The sequence below is a fragment of the Notechis scutatus genome, chromosome 14 (assembly GCF_049901735.1).
Source record: "Notechis scutatus isolate UNSWTSFEM ecotype Mainland chromosome 14, rNotScu1.2, whole genome shotgun sequence".
Classification (NCBI taxonomy): domain Eukaryota; kingdom Metazoa; phylum Chordata; class Lepidosauria; order Squamata; family Elapidae; genus Notechis; species Notechis scutatus.
This window is the reverse complement of record NC_142022.1, coordinates 1,591,574-1,601,662: the sequence shown is the minus strand read 5'-3', so window position 1 is coordinate 1,601,662 and position 10,089 is coordinate 1,591,574. Positions and strand designations below refer to the sequence as shown.

Here is a 10,089-nt window from a genome sequence, read left to right as displayed (position 1 = left end):
CTAACCTGCTTTCCAGCTCCGTTCTCCTGTGCAGGGCAACCAAAGAAGACTGTGGGTGTGGTTTGATGGGTGTGGCATTCTGTGGGCATGGCTATGTGGCTTTGTGGGCATGGCTTTGTGGGCGTGGCAGGGGGGAAGGTCACTGCAAAATCCCCATTCTCTCCCCACCCCACTGACCTGCTTTCCAGCTCCATTCTCCTGTGCAGGGCAACCAAAGGAGACCCAGCCAATCAGCTGGGACTCAGGAGGCGGAGAATAGATGTGGGCGGGGCCAGTCGGTGGCGGGATTTCCCAGTTCTCCTGACTACGCAACATTTCTGCTACCGGTTCTCCAGAGCCAGCTAGAACCGGCTGAATTCACCACCTCTGGTTAAGTGAGTTTTGCCCCCATTTTTACGATCTTTCTAGCCACCGTTGTTAAGTGAAGCAGGGAGGTGGTTACGTTAGTAACACAGATTGCTAAAGTAAATTTGGTCCCCCCCCCCCCATGGACTGTGCTTATCAGAAGGTCACAAAAAGGGGTCGCGTGATCCCTGGGACGCTGCAACCGTCGTAAATAGGAGTCAGTTGCCCAGCGCTTGAATTTGGATCAGGTGACTCTGGGAATGCCGCCACGGTCCTAAGTGTGCAAAAGGTTGCAAAACGGGCATCACGTGACCTTGGGACACAGCAATGGTTGCAAGTATGAAACAGGTAGAAAATGTGTTCACTTTAGACCAGAGCTTTTCAACCTTGGCCACTTTAACATGTGTGGACTTCAACTCCCAGAATCCTCCAGCCAGGTTGCTTTAAGATGGATGGACTTCAACTCCCAGAATCCTCCAGCCAGGTTGCTTTAAGATGGATGGACTTCAACTCCCAGAATCCTCCAGCCAGGTTGCTTTAAGAGGAGTGGGCTTGAATTCCCAGAATCCCCTAGCCAGGTTACTTTAAGAGGAGTTCCACACCCCAAATTTCCCAGTGTTGAAAAATGGTTCTAACAATAGTAGTAAATAGTAAATGTTGCCTGTTTTTTTTTTTTAATAGAATTCAACTGAATAATTTTTTCCTTTCTATTTTATTTCTGGAGACGTGTCTGCACATATTGCAAAGGAACCAAAATAGCCACCTTTATGGAAACCCGAGAAGGACAGCTTCATCATCATCATCCCAGTCGGTTGTTCCTTGCACGCAACTTTGGGGAAGGGTACATTTCCCCCCCTCCCCCTCCCCCCCGCTTTTTAGAAAGCCGACTTCCATTTCCTTGCACTAATTTTTTATTTTCTGGGTCATGGAAGAAAGAGCGTGCGCTCTTCTTAAGTGCAATGCCCTCTGGCTTGGAGGTTGGTTGTGTGCTTGCATCACATGCCACGGCGGAGTAAGCCGGCCTTTTTCCTTTGATTGTTTGCAGAAGTGTGTTTTTGCACTTCCTCCGCTGCCTGCCGAGGATGAGAGAGCAAGAAGAGATTCTTGCCCTGGGGGTGTTTTTGGTCAGAAGGCCGCCCTTTAACGTCTGCAAAAAATGTGATCTCAAGCATTTCCCAGACACACTTCCTTTTTCTTCTCTTGCATTCTGTCTGTCTCTCCCTTCCGCCCCCCCATCCTTGACTCCCGTCAACTATACTGCTAATTATGGGAGTTAGAAGAGTGGTAGGAGGTGTTAATACCACTTTAGAGGGCCTTAGTAAGACCACACTTTTATTTATTTTACTTATTATTCCTTTGTTTGACAAACATGTACAAGACAACCAGGATAAGTATGAATGTAAACAAGAACAAAGGGAGTTAAGTCAGAGGTGGTATTCAGCTGGTTCTGACTGGTTCTACAGAACCGGTAGCAGAAATGTTGAGTAGTTCAGAGAACTGGCCAATCCTGCCTCTTGACTGGCCCCGCCAACCCCGTCTCTTCTTTGCCTCCCGAATCCCAGGCCAACAATCTGGGTCCTCATTTTACCCACTTCACATGGATGGAAGGCCGAGTCAATCTTGAACCGATCAGGATCAAACTCCTGGCAGTGGGCAGTTTGCCTGCAATACTGTATTCTAACCACTGGGAAGGAAGAAAGGAAAGGAAAGGAAAGGAAAGGAAAGGAAAGGAAAGGAAAGGAAAACAGCACTTGGACTTACATACTGCTTCACAGTGCTTTCCAGCCCTCTCTAAGTGGTTTACAGGGAGGGAAGGAAGGAAGGAAGGAAGGAAGGAAGGAAGGGCAGGCAATAGCAATAGCCCTTAGACTTATATTTTACTTCGCAGTGCTTTCCAGCCCTCTCTAAGTGGTTTACAGAGTCAGCCTCTTGTCCCCAACAATCAGGGTCCTCATTTTACCTACCTTGGAAGGACGGAAGGCTGAGTCAACCTTGTGCTGCAATCTAACAGGGAGGGAGGGAGGGAGGGCGAAAGAGCAATAGCAGTAGCACTTAGACTTATATACCGCTTCACAGTGCTTTTACAGCCCTCTCTAAGCGGTTTATAGAGTCAGCCTCTTGCCCCACAACAATCTGGGTCCTCATTTTACCCACTTCGCATGGTTGAAAGGCTGAGTCAATCTTGAACCGAACAGGATCGAACTCCTGGCAGTGGGCAGTCTGTATTCTAACTCATTTTACCCAGCTCAGAAGGATGGAAGGCTGAGTCCACCTTGAGCCGCTCAGGGTTGAACTGCTGAATGGCTGGCAGCATGACTCTTGTGGTATAGGATCTACTGCTTGACCAGGGGGTTGGACTACAGGACCTCCAAGGTCCTTTCCCACTCGGTGACTCTATTCTGTTAAAACGCATGTGAAAAGTACCCAAATTCACAACTCTCCGAGGACGTCCAAGGGAGATTCTACAGGGGAAATTCTACTTATTGGGAAAAGTCACTTCTGGTGGTTCTCACATGCACAACCGTTGTAGCATCCTTGTGTCACCTGACCAGAATTTGGGCACTTGGCAACTGGCTCGTTTTTATGACGGTTGCAGAGTCCCGGGGTTCCCCGCGATCCCCTTTAGCGGCCTCCTGACAAGCGAAGTCAGTGGGGAAGCCAGATTCATTTCACCTTGTTACTAACTGAACAGTGGTTCACTTAACAACGGGCAAGAAAGGTCATAAAAGGGGGCAGAACTCACTTAACCAATGTCTCACTTAGCAACCGACGTGTGGGCTCAACTGTGGTCATATAATGCCTACATGAGGCAAAAATAGAGCAATGTCTGTATTTTTTTCATAAGGTTAAATATTGGTGAACGATGTGCTTCACTCCGATGCAACGTGCATTCCAACCCTGTTTGTAACGTTTCGTTGTCTCTTTTCTTTGTCCAGGAAACACTTCCAAGATGACGCGGGACCATTGCCCCTTCCCAGCTTTCGCGACCGCCATGTCTGCCGCATGCTGACTCACAACGGTGGAGTGGAAGCGGGCGCCAGGAATTGCTCCTCTCCCGAACGGCTTGCAAGCGTCTCTCCATGGGGAGCGCACTGTCTTTCTCTGTCCATTTGACCCTCACCACTGGCTGTCTCAGGAGCCCGCGATTGGCTGGCGAGCCTGAGAGGCGGCAGGGCCTTCCCTCCAACCAGAGACAAGGGCGGGATCCGGAATCCTGAGCGCACGCCGGCCAGTGGCGATGCAGTCGGACGATCTCTTCGTTCGCAAGATGCGACGCCACTCAAACCGTCCACCACTCACCTCCTTCTCGTTCGACAACTTCCGGGCCCCTAAGCCCCAGGCGTGCGAGGGCCCGCTCGTGGGCCACTGTGGCCCGCCGCTGAGGTCACCGCAGCGCAGCGGCCTAATGCATCGCAGCAACAGCGACGTGACCCTGAGCGAAGGGGAGCTGACGACTGCTGCAGGGGCTCCCGGCTCCCCGTTGCCGCTGTCCGTGGCATCCGTAACGGGGTTCCAGCAAAACAGCAGCAGCAGCCCCAGCATGCCCTCGAAGAGCATGGCGCCCCCTCGAGCCCGGGCACACAGCCACGAAGAGTCACGGGCGGGCAGCCCCACCGCCCGGCGTTTCCGCGATCCCCTGCTCCTGCTGGGACTGGCAGCCTCGGATGTCTGGGAATCGGATGGGAGCGGCGCCCCGTCAACGGAGACCAGTGTATCGCTTCCCGCACCGGAGGCAGCCACGCCGGTGTGGGGCCGCCACTTGGCTCACTATGACGTCCAGAGTATCCTCTTTGAGCCGGGCGAGGGGGTCCGGGAAGCCGCCAGGCAGGGCAACGTCACCACGGGTGCCTCGGCAGCTTCGCAGTGCCGTACAGCGGACGTGACGCCGATTCTTGAGGACGGGGCAGAAGAGGAGGAAGGAGGCATGCTGGTGCTCAGCTGTTCCGCCTTTCGGGTAGAAGCCGGAGGGGAGGTTGAACAAGGACTAGGCCAACACCGGGGGCTGCCCGTGGGCTTCCACTGTCCAAACATGGCCGTTTCAGTGCTGGAGGAACCCCGTGAAAGTTACGGACAGAGGAGCAGCCGAGTGATGCACGCCATCGAGTATGCCGATCTCGGAGCCTGTTACTACCGGAAGCATTTTTACGGCAAAGGTGAACGAGGGGCGGCAGGGAGAATGGGTTGGAGGAGCAGAGCAGAGGGAAAAATGTTCAATGAGCTGCCATTTTTTGTAAAATTTCTCGTAAAATTGAAACACAGGTAGTCCTCGACCTGCAGCCATTCATTTAGCGATCGTTCTAAGTTACAACGGTACTGAAAAAAAAGTGAGTTCACGGTCTGTTCAGCCACTTATGACCGTGGCCACATCCCCTTGTGATCAGAATTTTAAGAGCGTGGCAACTGGCATGTACTTATGACTGTTGCAACATCCTGGAGTCTCACGATTCCGCCATTTTTCAGCTTCCCAGCCAGTTTCCAGCAAGCAAAGTCAAGCCGGCTTGACTTAAGGCCCGCACGATTCCCTTACCGACTGCAGTGTTCCGCTTAACAACTGTGGGAAAGGCGTAAAGTCAGGCGCATCTCGCTGAACCCCTGGTTTGCTCAGCGACGGAAATACTGATGCCGATAACGGTCGTATGTTGAGGACAAACCAGACATTTTAAAAAGCCATATTTGAGTGGGGTAGAAATAATCTCTGGTTTAAAACTGAAGTTCAGGAGCTGTTTCCAGTTGGAATTAAGTTCTTCCCTTAGATTTAATCTTCGAATGCAAAGTAATTTGGGACATCAAAGCAGTCTGCCCTGACCAGATTAGCCATTCTTCCCAGGATGGAAGACTTTGATGTTTGTGTGGCTAAGAACTTCTGACTGTGTCCTTCCCTTGTTTTTAAAATAGAAGCTAGAACAATCTCTGTTTTGCCTGAGTTTGTTTCCCTTTCACATGACAAGTTCTCACAGAAGCTGCCGTGGCTCATTCTCTTCATCCTCTCTGCGTTAGAGTTAAATGAGCAATCTTTTTAAAAAATTTATTATTATTTATTGTATTTTATTTTTACAAACAAGTCCATCTTTCATTTAAACAATGTGTGCCATCTTGTTACAAATACCTTGTGCGATAATATTTCTAATTAATACAGATTCCATACCGTAACAATAATAATTTCATCCTTATTTCAAACTACTACACATGATATCTCTTATTGTTATAGCCACCCCCTTCTTAATTCCTCCTCTATATTCTTACATTTAATTTCTAACTTCCATTTTTATTTTCCAACCATTGATAAAATAGTTCCCATATCATATAACATTCAGTTTGTTCTTTTTCTTCAATTGCCAGCGTTAATCTGTTCATTTCTGCACGTTCTAATATTTTCCTGATCACATTTTCTTCTACTGGAATCTTTTCACCTTCCCAGTTTTGAGCAAATACTATTCTAGCTGCAGTTAATACATAAATAATTAAATATGCCTTTTCTTTGCTATAACTTTCAGGTATCATCCCCAACAAAAAATCAATTTCAGGTTTTAAGCCTCTAGGTTGCTTTATCATCTTTTCCAACCATGTATGTATTTTTGTCCAATATCTCTTAGCTTCTACACATGTCCACCACAAACGAGCAACGTGTCCTTTTCTTTTTTCTTACCCCAAATTGGGGAATTTTTGGAGCAAATGAAGAGAGCGTAACCCTGGTGAAAGTTGGCGCGGCCTTTCTCGGGCCACGTTTTGGCCTTTCCTTGTTTAAGGAAATTTGCTCAACTACTGTATTTTCTCCTGCTTTTCCAAGGGAAAAGGTATTGAAAAAATAAGTGACTTACGGCTGTTTTCAGACTTACAACCGTTGTAGCATTCCCACGGTCAAAACTTCAGTTCCTTGGCAACTGACTCATATTTATGACGGTTGCAGTGTCCCAGGTCTTGTGATTCCCCTTTTGTTGACCTTCTGACAAGCAAAGCCAATGGGGAAGCCAGTCACCTAACAACGGTGTTACTCACTTAGCAACCGCAATGATTCACTTCCCAACTGGCAAAAGTCATAAAATGAGGCAAAACTCAACAAATGCGTCATTTAGCATCAGAAATTTTGGGTTCAGTTGTGGTCATAAGTCAAGGACTACCTGTAATTCAATGGCCCACTTGGTACAATAGGCTAAAAATAAGAACTTTGAATTCCCACAACATGCTGGACTGAGATTGAATTTAGTGACATAGATGCCTTTCAATAAACCTTTTTTTTTTTAACTTGTCTTTTCCACTCGTGTTTCTTGACCTTGGCCACTTAAAAGACGCATGGACTTCAATTCCCAGAATTCCCCAGTTAGCCATGAATAGAGGGGAAAAGAAGAAGGGAAGGGAAGGGAAGGAAGGAAGGAAGGAAAAAAGGAAAACTATTCATTTATTTTAGAGCAGTGTTTCTAAAACTCGAAACTTGAAGACGTGGGGACTTCAACTCCCAGAATCCATGCTGGCTGGGGAATTCTGGGAGTTGAAGTCCACACTTCTTAAAGTGGCCAAGGTTGAGAAACACAACTGGAGAAGAAAGGTAAAAACAAACAAAAAAAGTTTATTGAAAGGCATCCGTCAGTGTCAGTAAAAGACCAAACAATTGCAGTTCACCATCTAGGCAACATACATTTCATCCTTGTGTTATCTTTCCTTTTAGATTTTTCGTGCTGTGCGTTATCTCCACTTCCTGTGGTGCAGGGCCCTACTATAACAATTACCATTTCCTTTTTGTAAAAAAAAAAAAAAAAATCCTGTGTTTCCTCTTTTCAAATATTTTTGGTTTAGGAAAGGAGAAACCTTGGCACTAAAATGCAGCTGCCTGTTCCAAGGGTGTGTGCTCTCGCCTTCCTTCTCTGTGTGCCTTAAATAAACACATGGGTCCTTCCGCTGTCTTCCCCAGAACATCAAAATTTCTTCGGGGTGGACGATCAGCTGGGCGCTGTCGCCATCTCTCTCCGTCGCGAAGAGAAGGAAGGAAGCGCCGGCCCGCAGTACAACTACCGTCTGATCATTCGCACGAGCCAGGTGGGCATCGCTCTCGTGCACCAAGGGAGGGCGAAGGTGTGAATTATGGGTTGTGGGAAGGAGGTGGGAGATGCCCAGAGTCTCTCCTGCAAAAGAGCAGCTGCCTTGCAAATGGTTAAGGTAGCCTTTGTCTTAACGATGGTTCGTTTAGTGACCGAAGTTGCAACACCGCTGAAAAAAAAATAGCAGACTTCTATACCGCTTCAGAGTGCATCTGTTCCTCGCATCGATATTTTTCGACCTCGGATGCTTTGAGATGGGTGAACTTCAACTCCCAGAATTTCCCAGCTGGCTTCGAACAAAGGAAAATAGCAATAGCAATTGCACTTAGATTTTTGTATACCGCTTGCATGCTGCATCTATTCCTTACATCAGGGGTAGGGAAACTTGGCTCTTCTATCACTTATGGACTTCAACTCCCAGAATTCCTGAGTGAGCCATAAAGGTTCCCCATCCCTGGCCTACTGGTTTTTCAGTTGTGGGGAAATCCATTTTTGACTTGAATGGGACTGTTGAAATGTCCTACATTTGTATATTAAACAGTCCCATTCAAGTCAAAAATGGATTTCCCCCACAACTGAAAAACCAGTAGGCCAGGGATGGGGAACCTTTTATGGCTCACTCAGGAATTCTGGGAGTTGAAGTCCATAAGTGATAGAAGAGCCAAGTTTCCCTACCCGTGCCTTACATCAATATTTTTCAACCTTGGATGCTTTAAGTTGGGTCGGGGAAGGGAAAGTTCACGGAATATCCTAGGGCAGTGGGTCCCTGTGCCAAAAATTGTGCGCACGCTTGCACGATCACGCTCCCGTGCCAGCACCCAGAAGGCAATGCATGCCCTCTACGCATGCGCGGGCAATCCCCACCCACTCCCTTACCCACACTGTGCCTCACAGCTTCTTTTCGGCCAGTTTGAGGCCTTTTTCAGCCTTCCAGAGGCTTGAGGAAGGCTTTTGCAGGCCGGAAACTAGGCCCGTTTCATCACTTCCGGTATTTCCGGAAAAAACAGGAAGTGACAAAACGGGCCTAGTTTTCGGCCTGCAGAAGCCTTCCTCAAGCCTCTGGGAGACCGAAAAAGGCCTCAAACCGGCTGAAAATCAGCCGTGAAGCACGCGCATGCACAGTGAGGTAAGTTTGCCTGCAACTCATGTGCCGGCACAAATGGCTCTGTGTGCCACAGGTTCGCCATCACGGTCCTAGGGTGCATCAACAGAGGGATTGGAATCGAGATCACATGAAATGTTAGCGCCACTTTATAAAGCCGTGGTAAAGCCACATTGGGAATGCTGCATCCAGTTTTCAAGGCCACGATGTCAAAAAAAAAGGTGTTGAGACTCTGGAAAGAGGGCAGAGAAGAGGAGTGAAGAGGATTAGCGGGCTGGAAGCTGAAATATGATGGAACAGTTGCAGGAATTGGGTATGGCTAGTTTAATGAAAAGAAAACTTGGGGTGACACAATAGCATCTTCCAATGTGGAACAGCTGGCCACCAGAAGTTGCGGGTGCTCCATCAGCTGGAAGCTTTTAAGAAGAGACCGGACTGCCATTTGTGTGGAATGATGTAAGGTTTCCTGCTTGAGCAAGGGGTAGGACTAGAAGACCTCCCGAGGTCCCTTCTAGCTCTGGTATTCTATTAGTCTGGAGAATTCAGCAATCATTAATTGACAAGATGTAAGGGCAGTCCTCGAGTTACGACTAATGGAGCCTGCCTATTATAGTCCTTAACTCGTGACAGCTGCGAAATGGTCAGTCATGCGTTCGAACTCGGTTTTACCACTTTTTCTGTAAGAAGCAGCAGCCTGGAACTAAGGAGGAATTTCCTGACCGTGAGGACAATTGACCAGTGGAACAGCTGGCCACCAGAGAGGTTGTGGCTGCTCCATCACTGGAGGTTTTTAAGAAGAGATTGAACAGCCATTTATCTGGAATGGTGTAGGGCAGGGGTGTCCAACCTTGGCAACTTTAAGACTTGTGGACTTCAACTCCCAGAATTCCTCAGCCAGCTTTGCTGGCTGAGGAATTCTGGGAGTTGAAGTCCACAAGTCTTAAAGTTGCCAAGGTTGGACACCCCTGGTGTAGGGTTTAATGAACTTTGGTCTCTTGCTTGAGCCGAAGGTTAGACTAGAAGACCTCCAAGATCCCTTCCAACTCTTATTATTCCTAGGAGTAGTAGGAGAGAAGGGTCTCCTGTTTGAGCAGGGGGGGGGTTGGACTAGAAGACCTCCAAGATCCCTTCCAATTCTGTTCTGTTATTTTGAACGTCTTTTTTCCCCCCTTTTGACTTCTTGTTCTGTCCCTCCCAGCTGCGGACCCTCCGTGGATCCATTTTGGAGGATGCCCTGCCCCTCACCGCTCGCCATGCCTCTCCCCGGGGCGTCCCTCCCAAGAAGCTGCTGGAGCACATCATGCCAGAGCTCAACCTGCCGTGTCTCCGTCTCGCTTCCAGCTCCCCGAAGGTCCCTGAGACGTTGCTGAAGTTGGATGAGCAAGGGGTAGGTTGGATGGCGCGTTCCCAAAAATTTGGGCTGCGGGAATAATGCTCTTTTCCCTCAAGAAACCTGGTGTGATGACCCAGGATGGGATACAAAAGCAACCAAGTCACAAAAACGGGTGAAGTCCCTTTAATTCCTTCAACTTGGCTTCAAAGGTCCAATTATCATTGACTGGAGGAAAAAACTCCCCTACAAACAGTTGCGAAAAGGAAGAACTTCCG

The 10,089-nt window shown here is 48.3% G+C and overlaps 1 protein-coding gene across 1 annotated transcript in view; it reads left to right on the top strand.

The window, feature by feature from the left end:
* The first annotated feature begins 3,288 nt into the window (after positions 1–3,288).
* The window catches only part of SIPA1 (signal-induced proliferation-associated 1), a 40,607-nt gene continuing 33,806 nt past the window's right edge, over positions 3,289–10,089 (top strand). The window contains 3 exon segments of the mRNA XM_087943684.1: positions 3,289–4,499; positions 7,253–7,377; positions 9,680–9,868. Of these exon segments, the coding sequence (XP_087799810.1) occupies positions 3,584–4,499; positions 7,253–7,377; positions 9,680–9,868 (1,230 nt within the window). The 5' untranslated portion in view covers positions 3,289–3,583.